At 51.3% G+C, this 20,247-nt stretch overlaps 1 protein-coding gene across 1 annotated transcript in view; it reads right to left on the reverse strand.

Moving 5' to 3' along the window:
• SLC2A11 (solute carrier family 2 member 11) overlaps positions 1-20,247 on the reverse strand; it is a 61,997-nt gene that overhangs the window by 13,462 nt on the left and 28,288 nt on the right. Inside the window, exons 2-6 of the mRNA XM_078595321.1 lie at positions 12,192-12,290; positions 9,529-9,689; positions 5,539-5,663; positions 3,277-3,406; positions 2,023-2,171 (exon numbers count right to left, since the gene is read on the reverse strand). Coding sequence (XP_078451447.1) covers positions 2,023-2,171; positions 3,277-3,406; positions 5,539-5,663; positions 9,529-9,689; positions 12,192-12,290 — 664 coding nt within the window. The remainder of the gene's footprint in view (positions 1-2,022; positions 2,172-3,276; positions 3,407-5,538; positions 5,664-9,528; positions 9,690-12,191; positions 12,291-20,247) is intronic.

Consider the following 20,247-nt stretch of genomic DNA (forward strand, 5'->3'; position numbering starts at 1 on the left):
ACAGACCTGTTCTCCACCTGAGGACGGCTGCTTGCGTTGTGGCCGAAACGTCGTGAGAATTATTTTATGATGTTTTATTTTTATTATTTTATTACTTCCATTCTACGTGACTTTACCGAAAGAACCAAGAAGATGAGTAGTACTTGTGAAGGCCGGCACGAGACACGAGGGGGCGGGTGTCCAGCACCAGGCCTCCCCGCCCACCGTCGTCTCACCAGCGCTGATATTTTATACAATGCCATATTTTACTCAATTAAAATTGACTCGACCCTAGGGGAGGGGGGGGGCCCAGAACTCGAGTTAAGATATTCATCCTCCATTTTATCCACAAGCGGGAAACCAACTCGGGGTGGCCGAGTTTGCGTTGCAGCGCAACGGCGCTAACCGCCTGCACTATGGCCCCCCCTTTGCTACGTCGCACACGGAAATGCCACCAACTGCCACGGAATGAATTGCACCACGATGGATGGACTGCCTCTTTGAAGGTAACGAAACAAAACCGCGTGGGGCTCAGTTCACGGAGTTGTCATCGCAATCGCCACCGATTGCTGCGCTTTGCTGCGTGGAGTCCGGTCGATGTTTTTTTCCGTTCCTGTGGCCGCCTCAGAAAGAGTGGAGGATGTTCAGAGAGACTGTGATGTAATTCGCGAGAGGATGCCAAATGCTTACGCTATTTTTAATCTGGTAAAAAAACAATAATAAAAAACCAAAAACACACTTTTAATTAGTTTAACACGTAGGCTTTTACGACCAATATCATCCATAAGAGGTTTTGTGGGGGGTTAAATTGCGTAAATATCTATATGTATTGTTACATCCGCCACCACCCGACACAGCCAACTCCCACCTGATGGCGGTTGCTTGTGTGGCGATCGAAACGTTGTGATCTATTATTATTTTTCTACCTACGTGACTTGACGAAAGAACCAAAGAGTATAGAAAGGGTTGTCACGTAAACAGAACATACCAACACACCGGTGTGCTGTACTCGTGACGAATTGGCACGTTCTGTTTACGTGACAACCCTTACCAGTTGGCTGTGTCGGGTGGTGGCCGATTTAACGACACATTTATATATTTACGCGATCCAACCCCCAAACAAATCTCTGTTACACTTTTAATCGCCGAGGATTCCCACTGTCATGAACGTCACGGATGAAGTCACCACGACCTTCAGGATACACAGCCCATCGTGCATAACGGCATGAACAGTAACGACACGACATGGCGGCTTGTGCCTGTGGTTCTCTCCTCCGTCCCTCGCGTTCGCTTGTGGCCCCGAAGAAGGCCCACCCACCTGATTCCTCGGTCATTCACCTCGATGGTGAGTGGGGGTGAGTGGGGGTGGGGAGAATTCTGGGGCGGGTAAAATAGCCGGCGGTGGGGGGCGCCAAGGTACAGCCATGCGGGGCCTGCCAGCAGCGATCGTGCCGCCAGTGCGCTGCGCTGCGCACGGCCAAGCGCGCCAGACAGCTCCCTGGTGGCGAGCGTCGCGGCACGCTGCTCGTGCCAGGGCCCCTCGGCTGTGCCAGGTGCCGTTGCCAAATTCCTTAGGCGGTGATCGTGCGCCCTCCACTACCCCCATCCCCATCAAGGTGAATAACCCGGTTTTGGGTTGCCACCTCTGAGGCACAAATCACTGAGACAGAAGGGATTTTTGTTTTATTATCACCATCATTACTGTTACGCAACTGATAAAAGACAGGCCTTTGAAAGGCTTGCAGACGGTCCCAGGAACGCAAACCTCAAAGAGAGGATGTTCCTGGGTAAAACCAGGAACAGGTGGCCAACCCTAGACCTGTACGTGATGCAGGTCTAACAACACACTATGGGCAGGCGGGGGGGGGGGGGGGTATACAATTGCACGGGGGTCCCAAAACTCAGGAGGGCCCCCCAAAAATTAATTTACCTTGGGCAAGAGACGCACACGTGTGCCCACGTGTTCCCACGTGTGCCGCAAGTGCTGTTCGCGTCGCGAGTGCCTTTTGCGCACAAGAGCGCGCGCCGTTTGCGCTCGGCTACCTTTGAGGCAGCGCTTGCGGTCGTCGCGGTCGATGAGCAGGAAGCGAGGGCTCTCGGGGAGCAGGGGCAGCACGGCGAGCTGCACCAGCGCCGGCACCACGGTCATTGCCAGCAGCAAGGGCCACATCTCCTCCTCGCCCATCAGCTCCCTGCACCGGTGGGCGGGGGGAACACGGCAGTCCCCGGGGGCAGGGAGCAACGTCACGCAAAGACAAAGATCCCACACCCCCCGTATAGCCTTAACAGACTTTTGGGGCAAGTGCTGTTAGCGAGCACTTACGAAGGCCGTAATGGGTACACGAGGGGGGGGGGGGGGGGTGGGGTGGCCAGCACCACGCCCCGGCCGCCTTCGTCTCCCCAGTGGCGATGTTTACGCACCGGGTTACTCATTTGAGGCCGAGCCGACCTAGGGGACGCCCAAGACCGGCTCAGATCATCGTCACTGTTGTCGGCGTCACGTACGCACGCAGACACACGATCGAACGCGGGCGTCCCCCGGGGTCTGCGTCCCGGCTCCAGCAACTCGGCGAGTGGACTTCAATGTCAGCGCCCGCGTGCTGTGCGAGGCTCCCCATCCCAACGTCTCTTTTCTACGGCTCGTCTGGTTCGTCATGTCAATACGCGGATCAGTAAAAGGATTGGCATAGGGAAGTTTAAGAATCCTTTTGCAAGAAAGTGTCCTGCCTCATGTAGCCCATGGGCCAGAGACGATACTGGTGCCACCTAAAGTAGCTCAACTTTATCAGTTGCGATATCTATTATATAAAAGGGAAATTTGTGATTATGTGTGTCCGTTCAAAATGTTGAGCGTACTTCCCGACATGCAACAAACTTGAAATTGTGGGTAGCTTCCAGACTGTACACAATGCAAAAAGTATAAAAATAGACTTTTGTATTTTGGGGGGCCGGAGGGCGGGCACTATAATAGATATATTTTGCACGGCAAGTGAGCGGTGACGTCAATCCCGACCCCGACGCCTGCTGTATATTTGGAGTTTGCGTGCTCTCCTCGTGGTCGAGTGGATTTTTCCTTCCACATTGAGAAATATGCGTTGAGATTATTTGGTTGCTATAAATTTCCACGCGATAAGCCATTTCGTTGAGCTATCCTTTGTGGCCAGGTCGCTTCTGAAAAAGAGCTACATAGCTCAGTGGGCCTCATCCGGCAAAATAAAAAAGTAGTTTTAAGTAAGTCAGTAGTCGAGATCTGGTCAGTGTCTGACGGAGTCAATAGTGATCATCGGCAATCATCACCGTAGCCCCATGATCTGTCCGCTGACGATGCCGAAGGGCAGGAAGAGGATGCCGCCCATCGCCATGATCCCACGCAGGTGCTGGGGGGCCGACTCCCCCAGGAACATGGGCTGCAGGCTCAGGCCCACTCCTGTGAGTGGGGGCACGCACGCAATGCACGCACGCGACAATCGGCATACGTCAGGCATGTCCAAAGTCCGGCCCGCGGGCCAATCACGGCCCGCGGTCAGATTTCATACGGCCCGCAGCTTCGGTCTTATAATGTGTTAGTTATGGCTCGCTAGCTCTGTCAGAATAAATACATCATAAAACTCATGGAAATTTAAGGTATTCTATACAGTTTGTTCAATGTTATCTGACTGAATGAAAGGCAGAATTGCGTTTTTAGAGTTGTTCACGTCTGCCTGAGTGGCTTATATTTGGTTACATTGTCATTTGAAAAATAAAGGTAATTTTGACAATGAAAATTGTTTTATAACAGTGTGTATTTCCACGTAACTTTTGTGGTTAAAACAATGTCAAAAGGATCTATTGACCCCCGGGCATCTTCACTTTATCAAATGTGGCCCTCTTTGCAAAAAGTTTGGACACCCCTGGCATACGTGATTGGTCGGTTGGTTGGACGACACGGGCAAAAATGCGCGCGCTCGCAAACGTCAAAGATCGCTGGCGACGGCAAAAGGGGTCGGGGGGGTCAAGCAGCGATGAGCCCACATCGGTCGTCGTCATCCACATCGATTCTCGAGCTCGCGACACGCATAATCGACGTTTTGAAAATTTCGCATAGGTTGCACGTTAATGGGTTCACGTGACCCCATACAGCCACTAAGAGGCCGCTACGTTTGGCAAAAAAACTAGTTTGGGACATTTCGATTTAAAGCTTTCGTGACTGCAGGGATTCATCTTCTTGGTTCTTTCGGTAAAGTCACGTAAGAATGGAAATAATACATTTTTATTTTTTATTTTATTATGTTTTAGTTTAATTTGTATTATTTTATTATTTCCATTCAACATGACTTTACCGAAAGAACCATGAAGAAGTTTGGGACACTTGCACCGACTCGCGACCGTGAATTTCTGAAAACGGAATGGAATAACAAGGCAGGGATGTATCGCTATACGCGCGTGTGTGTGTGTGTGTATATATATAAATGTATGTCGTTATACCACAGCAAACGAGCAATGATGAAATATACGAGTTGGTGAAATTGCTGCTCAGTGAAGTGTGCGGCGGGCGCCCGGACCGTGTTACGGTTGGACTCGTATTTCATCAAAGCCCAATCATGCAAGACACACTGTGAATTAACTTATAAATGCGCATACGTACGGAGCGGGGGGTACGGGCGAGCACGTGACAAGATCAAAAAAACAAATTAGAACTTCCAGAGTGTAGCCTCGGTTTGGGGAAAAATAAAAATTCAACGTGAAATGGAAAAATAATCTGAGCTCATGTTTATTACGGGGGGGGGGGTGTGGGGGGGCACCACACATGACTTTCCACGAACATGCTTTGTAATAAACAAAGACCTTCTGGCATTTAAAAAAAAAAGAGAAAACCCGACCGCCACACGAACGTGGCCAACTGCCTTCCCCCCCCCCCCACCGTGCGTTTTAACCACAAAGTCTGAAGGGGGAAATGGATGCGGGGGAGGCTCAATCCTAGATTTGAAGCTTTCGTGACTGCAAGGATTCATACTATTAGTTTTTTCGGTAAAGTCACGTAGGTAAAAAATGAAATTAAAATTAATAAAAATAAAGTAATAAAAATCACGACGTTTCGGAGGCAACACAAGTCTCCGTCGTCAAGTAACGCACTCGCAAACGTCAACCTGATGACGGAGACTTGTGTGTTGCCTCCGAAACGTCGTGATTTTTATTACTTCATTTTTATTACTTCATTTTTATTAAATGTTTTACCTACGTGACTTTACCGAAAAAACTAAGAGTATAGGCTCAAATTTCGATTTAAAGCTTTCGTGACTGCAGGGATTCATCTTCTTGGTTCTTTCGGTAAAGTCACGTAGAATGGACATAATAAAATAATAAAATAAAACATAATAAAATTATTCTCACGACGTTTCGGCCACAATACCTGAGGACGGCTGCTTATTTTATTATTTTATTATTTCCATTCTACGTGACTTTACCGAAAGAACCAAGAAGAAGTATAGGCTCAATCCTCCTTGCGCTGGCCACCAGCCACCTAAGCCTCTCGGTTTCAGGGGGGGGGGTGTGGGACGGACCCCGGGGGGCCCAGCTCACCGCAGTTGATGCCGATGAGGAGCCTGCCGATGATTATGAGCTCAAAGGAGGTCGCCGGACGGCTCACGCCCATCAGCACCGCGGCCAGCACCGCAAAGCCATTGTTGAACAGCAGGGCACCCTTCCTGCGAAGTGAGGGTGCACGCAGCGAGACGCGGTTTGCAACGACCGAGTTCGTCAGCCAGACGCCGTCTCCACCCCCACCCACCGCCACCAACCCCGCCACGACGGTTCGCCCGTGTCTCTCTGCGGCGTCTGTGTGTGTGTGTCTGTGTGTGTGTCTGTGTGTGTGTGTTTGTGTGTGTGTTTGTGTGTGCGTGGGGAGTGGTAGTGTAGCAGTCAGCGCGCTGCGCTGCGAACCCGGCGACCCGAGTTCGATTCCCGCTCACGGCCAACACCAGTGACGATTATCTGAACCGGTATTGAGCTTTTCCGAGGTCGACTCAGCCTCAAATGAGTATCCGGTGCGGTGTAAAAATTTGCCACTAGGAAGACAAAGGCGGCTGGGGATTGTGCTGGCCACCCACCCCCTCGTGTGCCGTTCCGGCCTTCGTCGGTGCTACTCGCTAACAGCACTTGCCCCAAAGATCCGTTAAGGCTATACCGGGGGATTCTTTGTCTTAGTGTGTGCAGGCAGCAAGGCATGGTGGGAAAAGTTTCCCATGGTGCTCTGCAAGCCTCGCTAGAGCGACGGGGTGATGTCGCCAGCATGTGCTGCTTGTACCGCCGAGCCTGTAACACGAGGGTTGGTAAACGGTGCTAAAGGCCCAGAGTGTTTCCATGTGGAGTTCAACATTTTTTTTCACATGCGGGGAGTCTACCGCTGGTTTCGATCAAAAACCGTTTAACTTGTCGTAATAATGTTTGCTTTCAAATCGTATTTTGGATGCACACGGCTGGGCTAACGCAACAAAAATGCTTCAGTGATGGATTGAAAACAAAAAAGGCGTATTCAACCGAGCATTTGTATCGCACAAAGCAGGCACGGAGAAATTACTTAAAGCAGGGCCTCCGAAATGAACGTAGAACATTGTACAGCACTTTGTCTATACACTGCTGGTCCCGAGCATGGCTTGGTGGTCACCCCACTGGTCAGCAAGGCTTGGGGTAGTGGGGTAGTGGGGGGGTTTGGGGTGGTTGCAGGGCTGGTTCACACATCACTCACCCCTGATGACACTATGGCTGGGAAATGAACACGTGTCACTGGGTTCATAGCGCAGTGAACTAACCACTTGCATAAACGCTCTACCCACCCCTCTGCATATACACATGAAACGAATGACATAAAAGGAAATAAGTTATACGTCGTTTGTTCCATTCATGAGTTAATCCTCCCCTAATCTCAAGTGAAGATATATTTTATTTATTTAATCCAATGTACTTAACTGAATTCCAATAGCAGGAGAATAGGCTTACGCTTGTAATTCCAAGCGGATTATTCAGCGATGTGACAAAGTGGGTCTCAAAGATGCGAGTGAGAATTAAAAACCATTGCTGAAATCAATTAAGGGCAATCCGGGACAATAACAAGAAAAAGAGACCCCCCGTGCAGTCTTAAACAGACTGTTGGGGCATGTGCTGTTAGCGAGCAGCACCTATGAAGGCCGGGATATGCGCGCGCACACACGCACGCACGCGCACACATGCCACTCGCTTGAATCGTGTGTTTCGACATCGACCTCCGGCTAACCCCTTCCATTTGGCCCGACTGGCGATGGACCTCTTGCGGACTGTGCATTCTCGTCCGCCGGCCAAGAAGTGGCGCGGATGCTCGGCCGCACCTCTGCCCCGCCACGCCGTGCCCCCCTTTCCCTGGCCAACGAACAATGAGCCCACTTGCTGGGGCGGACGCTTTAAAGGTCAGGCCTTGCACAAGAAGAAGAAGTCGCTGGCAGCTCTGCGCGGCTGGACGGCTCATCCGAGCCCCGGGTTACCACCCCCGTAGCGCGGCACGGGCGGCCCCTGCCACCCCTCGGACTCATGATCCTCCTTCTTCTTGGTTCTTTCGGTAAAGTCACGTAGAAGGGAAATAATAAAATAATAAAAATAAAACATAATAAAATTATTCTCACGACGTTTCGGCCAGCAACGCAAGCAGCCGTCCTCAGGTGTTGTAGCCGAAACGTCGTGATAATTATTTTATTATGTTTTTTTATTATAATTTTATTATTTCCCTTCTACGTGACTTTACCGAAAGAACCAAGAATATGAACCCCTGCAGTCACAAAAGCTTTAAATCGAAAAATCATGATCCTCCGTTGGGCTACCGCGCCAAGAGGGAAGAAACACCACCCGAGCTCGCCCTCAAACGTCCATCGCATCCCCACGCACATCGGGCGGGCGGGGGGGGGGGGCAACGCCGTCCGTGTCCTCCAATCAAATGAGACACGGAGGCTGCGTCACAAACCAATGAGAGCTGTGAGGGAGGGGGGGCGGGCGGACACGGAGTCTGCTACTCCCAGCTGTCGGTGGGGATCGGTGTCGGAAGAAGTTGCCGCCGAGGCGGAGAGCAACAGTTTCAAAAAAGGATGTAGGGCTCTCGCTTGCTCGCGACCCGGACGCTTTTGTCCGACCCTGCCACGCCTCCCGCCGGGGCCACCCCACGGGATTGATGAACTCGGCGAGACGCAGACGGCCCCCACTGCCAGCTGCTTCCGCGCTGACCTTTGGGCACCGTTTTTAGCAGGGGGGGGGGTGGCGGCCCGCCGATCATGCCACCGGAGCGTCGGGCTCGGGGCTCGACCGGGCGTCACGTGACACCTCGCACTGCGCCGCGCGGTCCAAATCGCGCCGTGGCGAGTTTCACCGTGGTTGATGATGGTTGTGGAGCCGGTGCGGTGCAGGGCGGAGCGCGACGACGCAAGGGGGCGGATTAGTCGAATTGCGTGAGAGAGGGAGGGAGGGAGGGAGACGGAGGAACGCATGGATCGGAGAACATGTGCTGGTTTAAAACCCCAATGGTTCCAACTCTTAAGGAAAGCAGGCTGGCTGGCTTGGGCAGGACGCGTCGCTAGAAGGGCCGGGACGACAGCACGACGGCCCAGACGTACAATGAAGTGGCCGCCAAGGGATGGAACGCGTCTCGCGAGTACCGTCCACTGCAGAGAGAGATGGAGCGACGAAATACGCTCGCGCGCACGTGCTCGGGTGGAATGTTGAAGGGCAGGACTGTGAGAGATGGAGGCGACAAGAAGGCTCGGGGGGGGGACGAGACCTTCGTCCAAGCGGCGGACTGATCACGTCCCGACGATGCCGAGGAGGGCGACGGCCCGGGGCTCAAGCCCCTCGACGTCAGGCACGTCTGGGGCGCTTCCGCTGGTGGCGGGCAGCGAACCGAATCACGTGGCCTCACGCCGCGCGCTACAAATCACCGCCGTGCTGAATCGCATGACCCTTTGAACTTTGGGGGGGGATTACATTTTTTAAATTAAAGAATTAAACGGGCAGAGGGCAGCCCAGGATTTTCGCGAACAACGCAATTACCTTGCCGCTTTATTTATTAACTCGTTAATCCTTCCACGCACTTATTAACCACTTAATGAAATGTATTGCATTCTCTACTTAATTAAAAAAGGGTGGGGGGGAGGGCGGAGCGGGGGGAGGGGGAGAAAAAAAGACAGCAGTCGTGCGAGTCTGCCGATTGGGAAATATGGAAAACAAGGCAGCAGGCTCTGTGCATCTGTCAGCTGCCTGCATTGGGCTACTCATGTGCAGAGCTGGGCTCTAACCCGATTGGTTAACCCTTTCCCATTCCGAGACATTTGCAAGTTCGAGGGTGGGTCATGTCCACCGATTAATCTCGGAACGCGCGAGCGGGTCAGCGTTAATTTTTATTTAGAGAGGTTTAGAAGCGCCTTTGCTTTTCAAGACTCACCGCAGAGAACCGTAGCGACACAACTACCGATTGCCGGCGCCAAACTGTGGCAGTCTGATGTTTTGTTTGCGGATTTGGGCGAAATAATAGGATGCGGGTATTCCGACTGAACGCACCTGCCCAGGCGGATGGCGAGGGGTCCCGCGAGCAGAGCGCCGAGGCACCCGCCGAGCGTGAACACGGAGACGACGGTCGACCAGAGCAGCGTGAGCACGTGCTGGTCGAGCCCCGTGCCGTAGCGCTGCTCGCACGTCGTGTTGATGAAGCGCTGGATGTGCTGCTCCGTCGGCGGCGGCGGGCGCGAGCGGAGAGAAGAAAAAAACAAAATAAGAGTGACGTTACAAAACGTTAGGTCTTCTTGAGTCGGCGGAGCGGCACACATTCTTAGGTTTTTTCGGTGAAGTCACGTAGGTAAAAAATTTAAATAAAAGTAAAATTAAAATAATATAAAAATCACGACATTTCGGAGGCAACACAAGCTTCCGTCGTCGTGATTTTTATTTTATTTTTATTCTACTTTAATTAATTTGAATTTTTAACCTACGTGACTTTACCGAAAAACCCTAAGAATATGAATCCTTGGAGTCACGAAAGCTTCAAATCTGGAGCGGCACACCTTTGACGACTGGCGTATCCCATAGCCGGGGCCAAAACCGAACCCGCGATACGATACACGATGGCTTCGCAAGACGAGACAAGACACGTGGATCCGGGCTCGAAGCCAAGCAGGGCCAGCGGTGGGGCCTCGTGACGTGCGCGCCGGTGCCTCCTGAGCCACGCCAGGCTGGCTGGCTCGCTCGCGTGGCTCCGGCACAGCGCGGTTGTGCAGTGGAAAGATGCATCGGAGGTCAAAACTCCTGAGCTGGCACCGTTGTTTGTAAAACCCATTAAAGATTCATGATAATTGACAGCCATTTGTCTATCCACTGATGGATCGATGGAGGCCATTACCCCCAAGCTGTGCGGTTACGGTGGCCCTCAAGCGTCGCGAGTTGATGGTCACAGCCTGGCCACACCAATTAAAATCACAAAATAACCCAAAACATTTGATTTCGTCCTGCACTGTGTTTTTACTAACGTCCAGCTTTTACGAATGATACATTTTGGTTTAACCGTTATGCGACGAACATTACTCCATGTGGCTGGGCGGGTGGGGGAAGTGCTGCCTTCTATACTACGTTGAACAGAAGTCGGCTCAACAGTATCCAGTTCTGTGGGCGATTATCGACCACGAAAGGGATTCACTGCACCATGGAGAGATCTGAAACAGATATCTTGGATCATGACAAGACACCAAATGCGTCTGGATACAATCGAGATCAATAAAAAAAAGTACCACTCTCCTTCAGTCACACTTGGGACAGGCCTCAATTCATCGAACACACACACAGACATTAATTCGCGCAGAATCAACGGAGTAACACAGCGGAGGTCACCGAGGTCTGAAAAACCTAGACTTGCACAACTCTTGGCTACAGCCCCAAATTTATCCTAAAATGCCTTCCCATCTCTCTGGAAGCCAAACCCCACAAAAGGCCAGACAAATGAGCCCATTTTAAAAAGATTCGGCGATGTTTTCAACAGGATTTCCTTCTTGACGTCTCAGCGTTTTTGACACTTCCTTCCGGTGCGCGCTCACAAGTGCCGGTTTCGGGCCAATTTGAGAATTTCAACTTTTGATTTCTCGCTTTGTAATTCGTCGAACAAAGCGGCGGCGGCGGCTCCCTCGCGGTCGTAATTGGCACAGCGGTCGATCGGCGCGCCGTTCCACGCTGCAGTTTTGTGTGAGGTCCCGCCAAGAAATGTTTCGAAAACCGCTCTCGACGGCCAACCTCGGCCCAAAACCAGACAAACACGCGGCATGAGGCCTAGGCCCCCCGCCCCGGAGGACAAAGGGAATCTGCGGAAGGGGACGCCGGGATTCATGATTTTTAACGTTAACAAAGCGAGGCTCGCCGGGTTGTTTTCATGGAAATTGTAATGGCGTCCAACGGAACGCTCTCTAGGAAATATTTACTCCCGCTTGACTTGGCAAATCCTGTTTCAAAAATGTTCTGCTGCCGGTGGCACCCCATTGCCGCTTGAAAGGTTCAGGCCACAGTCCGATTCGCACCTCCGATTAGCGGAGTTGGCTACGTGCGATGGGAAATAAGTTCAGCATACATACATACGCGCTGTAGAAACAACTTTTTTCTTTGCCCCAAATTATATTTCCAGTTGGCTGTCGGTGTTACGTCACGAGATAGAAGACGTTTCCACGGAAGGCTCTTTTGCGAATCCGTTGCTGGATGAGGGCTTCCCCAGCAGCTTTTAACGAATTGCGCTTTCAGAGAGGCAAACACGCACGGCATTCTGGGTGCGTGCAAGGCATTGTGGGTGTGTGCCGCACACTTGTCACCCCGGTGGATTGCGGGGATGTGCGCAGTGGGGGCGGGGGGGGGGGGCCTGGGAGTGCAGCGTTGCTGACTTTTTAACAGTGGAAAGTCGCCAACCTCAGAAAGTGGCTACCCAATCTAGCAAGTAATTAAACAACGAGCAGCTTTTCGCAGGCTTCTCAATGGCCACCCGGAATCGCTCTCGTACCTGTGTAACCTTCTCCCGTAATGTCCTCATGCCAGACAGCCTGGAGAATTTGTCACCGCCGGTCGCTTTGACGGCGTTTGTGTGTTGCTCGCGAAACTCAAAGGGGTCTCAAGATCGAGTGAATGAAATAAATCACCAAGTAGGCAAGGATGATGGTGGAGGTGGGTGCGGAGGGTGGGGGAGGGGGGGCACTCACGGCCGTGGGTGCGCTGATGACGGAGATGTTGAAGCCGTACTGGAAGCTGCCCCCAATTCCCGTGGCGGCCACCAGCACGCACAGGCGCAGCACAGGAACCTGCGGGCACAGCGGGCACAAGGGCGGCGGCGGCGGGAGAGCGCCGTGGCCACGACGGCCGAGAGCCGCGGTTAAATTTCCTTCGGGGACTCAGCCGAGGCATCCATGGGCAACGGTAGAATCGACTGCGACGGCACGAGCTGCGGTGGCATTTCAAGGTTTCAAAATAGCGAAACAACTAATGCCTTGATGGTGATGATGATGATAACCGGCCAATGGAAGCCAAGAAAGTTGAATACACCACAGTGTTTTCTGGGCAGATTTGTTATTGTTGTATATTATTTGTATTTATTTACCCTATTTAGGGCCACTGTTATTGACAAACGTGTTAACTTTTTGTTCATTGTGTTTGTGCACCACTAGAAAATGCAGAATAGTGCGGTTTTTTTCATTCACAAAAATAATATTTTAACACCCCAAAGTTGTTGGGATATTCGTAAAATATCCACTTTTCAAGTACAAATCTAATAACTAATCCCAATAACTAACCCTATCTCTGCTGGTGCTCCTTCTCGTGGGTGGGAAGAAAGCACGCTTCCAAATCCCAGCACAAAAGGCGTTTTTTTTTCGTCCCGTAAGAGCTAACGGTGAAAAACAGAAAATCGCTGCGTTAATTCGTCAGCGTTTTCCGCACAGAGCGTTGGGATCGAAGGCAGCCACAAGGTGGCTTTTGTTTGCTCCCGCCGGAACGCAAATGTCTGCGGAATTCGATAAATGTGCAAACGCCACGAGGACTACGAGGACATCACGAGACGACAAACCGCACCACGTGCAAAAATCAGGAGGTCAAGAAATATACATGTGTGTGTGTGTCAAGGGACATTCCATCCCTGAACACAGAACAAAGACGAATGTCAGGATCGTGCCGATAGCGTGCACTTATGAAGGCCGACACGGCACACGAGGGGGTGAAGAATGCGGCCAGCACCACGCGCGGCCGCCTTTGTCTCTCCAGTGGTGATGTGTACCAGAGGTGGGACAAAGTCATTGTTATGCAAGTCCAAGTCGAGTCGCAAGTCATCAAATTCATGACTCGAGTCTGACTCGAGTCCAAGTCACATGACTCGAGTCCACATCTCATAGGTGGGACAAAGTCATTGTTATGCAAGTCCAAGTCGAGTCGCAAGTCATCAAATTCATGACTCGAGTCTGACTCGAGTCCAAGTCACATGACTCGAGTCCACACCTCTGATGTGTACACAGCGCACAAAGTACTCGTTTAAGGCCAAGTCGACCCACGGCGGAGACCCAAGCCCGTTTTAGATATTCGTCACGGATGTTGGCCGTGAGCAGGAATCGAACTCGGGTAACCCGGTTTAGACAGCAGTGCACCAATCGCTTCCCCCCATCGCTCCCCAAAACAAAAGACGCAGGCACACTCGCGCGCGCTTTAAGCGGGTCGGGTTATTCAGGGTCGAATGGCACATCTGGACAGGACCCCGCGTGGTCTGGGAGGGGCGCCGATGCCTCGGGGAGAAGACGTGGCTTGGGCCAGATGGCGCCTGCGCTTCAGATGGGCACTGCAGCTTTCACCAGCGGGGCTTTTGTGCACAGGTTTGACTCAACAACCGCACTTACAACCTCGGCAGAGCCACTGGGAACTTGCGCCAACTTGGCACCCGTGATGGTCGGGGCGGTGGTGGTGGTGGCGGGGGGGGGGAGACATCAGTGACCAGCCACAGTGGAAGGCGCGACGCTTGAGCGCAACCGGCGATGTGACGCCACGTGGACGGGAAATTGCATAATCAGCCGAGAGAGGGAACCGCACTCCAGAGGAAGCCCACCGCGCAGACGGAGCGATGAGAATCGCCTTGAGCGCAGGCGTTAGGACGGCGACGGTCTGACGGGGCCTTCAATCAGCAGTGAATTTGTCGTGGACGGTGACGATGACTGTAATGAAATGAAGGCTTCTGGGAGAACACCTCCGGGTGAACGAACAGCTCCTGTTGTGCAAGCAGATTGAAGTGTTGGCACGAGGGGAGCACCGATTTTGTTATGCAATCGGCCGGACGCTGTTGGCTGTAGAACTGCGGCACCCGGAGGAGTCTTGAGTAAACAAGATGCTCTCTACCCACGCACAACAACGCTGCTGGCTGAATTTCAAATGATGGCAATACAAATGATTTTTTTTCTATCTGTTAAGGAAAGGGGCAATGTGTGGGTTTGGAATAAAAAATAGAATGCGTACGAAAAATATTCACCAATGCCAAGCAGGGAAACTCGTTCGTCGGTCCAAATGATCAAATTCTGCTGAAATCTAATTACTTACATCAGGGTCAGATTGGAGCAGAGTAATGATTAATTTAAATTACGCGAATTATTTCTTGGATTTATTAACAGACACTAATTATATAACCCTCGTGTTGTAATGAATACGCGCTGTAATGAACACGTTAAATATTAGCTCACGCTCGAGGGGGATCGCGTTCTTTAGTGAGGGGGGGGGGTTACGGGGTCATCGCCATCCTCATCATCAAAAAATCATCGCGGGCTTGTAGGGGGCACGCTAAGTGCCACGAACAAAGCCGAACGTGTTTTTTCAAAAAACAAGAAACGACAATGTCCACTCGCTTTAATGGAACTCCACGCAGCCCCCCCTTGTCACCGCGAACACGCATGCAGTTCACAACGGTAATCCTGGCTTTTGGGGGTGCCGCGGTGACGAGATGTTAACCGCCTCGCCTGGTATACAGGAGGTCGTGGGTTCGATCCCGACCCTGACACCTGCCGTATATTTGGAGTCTGCGTGTCTCTCTCCCCGTGGTCGTGTGGATTTTTCTCTGGGTCCCTCCGGTTTTTCCCTCCACATTTAGAATCAACATCACCCCGCTTAGAGTATTTGACTGCTATAAATGTCCACGTGATGATGATAAGCCACTTTGTCGAGCTCTCATCTGTGGCCAGCTCGCCTCTCAAAAAGAGCTCCATAGCTCAGTGTGGCCTCAATCTATAAAAAAAAATAGTTTCATATTTTACTTTCCCACCGTCCTCGCCGAGTCTCCTTCAGCGGCACGCGGCTCACGCGGCCCTCTGCAGATTATCACGACAACTCAAGCGACGTTGGCGCACGCCACAGTAATGATGTCAAAAAACCAAAATGGGCGTTGAGAAAGTGCCGTCATCGTGCGATATTTCCTTCTCTCGCTTTCAAGGTTAACAAAAAAAGCATGCGGCTTGCCAGACATGACGAGGCTCCCTCTTGCATGTACGTACGTTGGAACTTCTTCCGCACCGTACGTGGCCAACTGCGCTACTCGGAGGCAACAAGGGAGTGTGGAGGTAGAGGGGAGGCTTCATTATTATATTTACTCGAGGGAGAGGCCTTCACGGCAACAGGTGCGCATTGCAGGCTCATTACGGGCTAATCCACATGCAGTAGCAGTTCATTATTTAATGAGGCCAATTTTTTGGGGGGAGTTGAACCATATGGCGGTACCCAGGGGCACCATAGTACCCCGGCTCTCGCATAATGTCCGTGACGCAGTCACTTTGAGTCTGTTGATGGTCGGCGATGCGGCAATCGACTCATCTCGACGAGCTGTACACGACGCACCACTACGGTGCGTGCGAGCGTTCAGGGTTTCAGCGCAATCGTCCTCGCTGCGTGTCGACATCGCGGAGTGGCACTGATTTCGGATTGATTGGTACCCCAGTCACGGAGTTCAGTACACCCCTGGAAAAAATAGTGTCCCAGAAAAAATATATTGAATTTCCTTGGCCATTTTGCAGAGGTGGGACAAAGTCATTGTTATGCAAGTCCAAGTCGAGTCGCAAGTCATCAAATTCATGACTCGAGTCTGACTCGAGTCCAAGTCACATGACTCGAGTCCACATCTCAGAGGTGGGACAAAGTCATTGTTATGCAAGTCCAAGTCGAGTCGCAAGTCATCAAATTCATGACTCGAGTCTGACTCGAGTCCAAGTCACATGACTCGAGTCCACATCTCATAGGTGGGACAAAGTCATTGTTATGCAAGTCCAAGTCGAGTCGCAAGTCATCAAATTCATGACTCGAGTCTGACTCGAGTCCAAGTCACATGACTCGAGTCCACACCTCTGCCATTTTGTATTATTTGGTACCCCGGGGTACCGCCAAAAGGATCATTTGAGGTTTTTTTTGTATTTAGTTTTTTAAAAATACGTGATCCCCCCTCATTCGCTTCGCGTTCCAGACGGAAAAAACGTCGTGAGAATTGTTTTATTATGTTTTATTTTTATTATTTTATTACTTCCCTTCTACGTGACTTTACCGAAAGAACCAAGAAGAGAAAAAATACTGTAACAAAAAAAACGCGCGTAAAAATACACACACAGCGGGTCTGTTCAGTCTCTTCGCTCTGTATTATTGACTTACGGTTGCATCTGTGCTCAACAGAAGCTTGCTTTGATTTGGGGGGGGAGGGGTGAGGTGTACATGTTCGGAGTGGGGGCCACAATATTATGTTGTCACCATTGTACCACTTGTGCAGTCGGTCTATTACTATAAATATTTGTTTTATTTTACCGGGTAAGACCCACGGAGCTATATAGCTCTCTCTTTAGAAGCGAACTGGCCACCGCCAGTGGACAACGCGACGAAGTGGCTTATCACTTGAAACTTCATAGTAGCCAAATAATCAAAACGCATGTCTATTCTAAATGCGGAGGGAAAAACCAGAGGACCCGGACAAAAAAATCCACGCTACCACGGGGAGAGAAACACGCAAACTCCAAATATAGAGCAGGCGTCAGGGTCGGGATCAAACCACGACCTCCTGCATACCAGGCGAGGTAGTTAACATCTCGCCACCACGGCACCCTTTGTGGCGCGTTCTCCCGCCCTTGCTGCGTGTTGTTCGGCACGATGTTTAACATTTTGCACCGCAGGCTTCCGGGATCTTCTTGATCACGCGAATTCGGCTGCTCACATCTCCTCGCCTGATAGTCGACGGAGAAATGCGAAGCGGCTCGATTCGCTTCCCGAAGAAGCTACCCACCACAGCAGCACGTGGGGCGAAACATCGGACATCGCGCCGAACGACGCACGGTACACAAACCCGCACACCACCCATCGGAGAGCTCCTGTTTACCGTCGTAAAATCGACTAAACTGCACCTATTCTTGGTTTTTATTTTTATTATTTTATTACTTCCCTTCTACGGGACTTTACCGAAAGAACCAAGAAGATGAATATCCCTGCAGTCACGAAAGCTTTAAATCGAAAATTAAACTGCACCTCATTCATTCACAGTGCTGGTCGAGGTGTCAGCCCCCACCCACGTCCCCCCACCTCCCCCCATCGCTGTCATCTCCCCTCTCGGGACTCCTGAAAAGTCTCCAATTACTGCCAAAGCCGTCGTCGCGAGCGTTTCCGAGACGTCCCTCCCCCTTTCGGGGGGGGGGGGGGGGGGCCTCTCTCGCCATTCCCCGCACGGCGCGGCGGGGAAATCGAGGACGCACATCCATTTGCTGGACGTAGTTCGAAGCGAGGAGGTGGTGGGTTGTGTTTTTTTTATTTGATTATTTTTGTTAATTACGCGACGAATCAATTAATCCCGATTACATCCCGCAAGACACGTTTCTGCGTTGAGGTGGAGGCGGATCGTGGCTTGCACGCATCCGCGTGGATTTAGGGCCGATTTATTTTTCCTGCTCGGCAAAAAGTAGCGATAGAACCGCCACACCTCGCCAGATCTCAGAAGCCAATCAGGGATTCATTGAGCCTGGTTAGCACTTGAAATTGGCGACAACCGCTTAGGGGCTCACAAGAGTGTTATCGGCGCGCGGGGCTGCGAGGTGTGTGCCAGGAGTTGGGCAGAGGATGAGTGCCGCCGCTCCGCCCCCCTCGTGTGGCAGGGGCCTGTGGCTTTTTAAATCCTTTATATTAAGTTCACTTGCTTGCTTGCTTACGACCGTGCAAATCTTTCGGTCGTCTTTTTACCCACTTCCCGTGATCCAATCGAGCTGACATTTTGCACACAGACTCGTTGTGCGTGACAATTAATTTTCGTAAAAAATTCTTTCCAAAATTTTACACTTTTTAGGAAAACAAAATTATATGTAATTATCAATTGCTTAATGGTGGCAAACAATCATCTGACCCATAGGTGGCAGCCATCTAAAGCCAGAGGACGAGAGGACTCTAGCCGCCACTCATATAAAGGATTTATAGTGAAAAACTTTGTTTTTATGGGTTAATTTTTTTCTCTCCGGCTGCTCTCCTGGTCTCCTCCAACGCGAAGGACAAACCCGCTCATGGACGGAAAAAGTCCCCCCCAAAAAAAACTAAAATCCATCCCTCCCCCTCATCATGGGACCTCCTTTGCCAGGACCGAAATATGAGAATAGGTCTTCCCCTTTTTTCTGGCAACAAAACAGCTGTGTTAAGATGTTAAAACACCAAACTGAAACCTTTTACAAGGAATCATGTCTGCATTAACCACAATACTTGTGGTCAGAATGCAAACACAAAAACGTACTCTGATAATATATGCATTGTCTTTGAAACGGATTGGTCCACACCAGAGACAGCTTTCTTTTAAGCCTCGTCTCAAAACGTCAACCTTGGGGCCCTCCCGTAGACAAGTCGTTGCGGCTCGGCTGCGGGGATTTTTCCTGGGCCAACAACTGGCATTGTCAAATTGCACTCGCGTGGCCAAAAAGGATTACACAGCCCACGTGCGTTTATATTGGCGAGTGTGTCGCTCTCCCCCCCCCCCATCTCTGGATACTAATGTAGGTGTGAAGTGGGCTGCCCCCCCACACAGATAGTGGATAGAACACCCATAGAATAAACATTGTTTATCGTCCGCAAAATGCACTCGTGTGCTTTTAATTTTTCTGTACGACTATAAGTTGATCGCTCCTCACACGTGGAACTGCGCCGAAACTCTTTCCCTTATGACCGAAAACTATTCCTATCTCAGGCGTGGGCTCCAGCCACACAGCGGAAGTTGGGAGTGTACACCACACTGTTACAACAGGAAGTCGTGGGCTCAAACCAGACCCTGACCGTCTGGTCTCCCCGTGCTCGCGTGGATTTTTCCCCAGTTTTCATCGCCGGAAGTATCCATCATCATCATCAGCAGCAGTAGCATTTACGTCCTGGTAATAGGAGGTGCGAGGGGGAAAGGCAAAGAAAACGGGGGGGGGGGGGGGGAACCACTGTGGAGTCAAAACACCACGATTCGTGTTTGTCTCGTATTGTGTGGCTGTCTCTGAGGCCACGGCTGGAACTGCTTGGGGGGTGCCTGGGTGCTCACGACACAGACACATACGGTGGCTGCACCTCCCCGCTTCCCAGCGAGATTATTTTTTTATGGGCAATTGCATTTTTTTTGCTTGGTCATCACGAACGTCAGTTGCGCTTAAATTATGTAAATTATATATATATTAAAAAAAAACACCACGTTCTATTTTCGTTGGCGTTTTTAAAGATTTATAAGATGAATAACAATGATGCACAGCGCTTTGTCAACCCACCGTTCGGTTTAGTGCCTCCGCAAGCTGCTGTGTCAACCATTTGGGGTTGCTTGAGCAAACGTCACCACGCTGGCCAGCGCGGTAGGTGATGGTGGTGGTGGTGGGCGGTTGTGGCGAGCGGTTGTGTCGCGGTCAACGCGCTGCGCTACAAACCCGGCGGATCCAAGTTCGATTCCAGCTCGCGGCCAACGTCAGTGACGATTGTTTGAACCCGCTCCAGGGCCTCCCCTAGGTAGACCTGGCATAAAATGAGTACCTGGTGCAGCGTTTAAACATCACCACTGGGGAGACAAAGGCGGCCGGGCGTGGTGTTGCAGATCTACCCCCTCGTGTGCAAAGCCAACCTTCATTAGGTGGCTCGCAAAACAGCACTTGCCCTGTTTGTTGAGGCCTTAGCCGCATGTTTACAAGCGCGGCGTAGGCGTCTTTAGAGCCCCGCTTTGTTCGGGCACCTCCGATTTGCACGGTTTGGCATAGGGGCCGTCCATAAATGACG

The sequence above is a fragment of the Lampetra planeri genome, chromosome 6, assembly GCF_965212315.1.
Source record: "Lampetra planeri chromosome 6, kcLamPlan1.2.h2, whole genome shotgun sequence".
In the NCBI taxonomy this organism is placed as follows: Eukaryota; Metazoa; Chordata; class Hyperoartia; order Petromyzontiformes; family Petromyzontidae; genus Lampetra; species Lampetra planeri.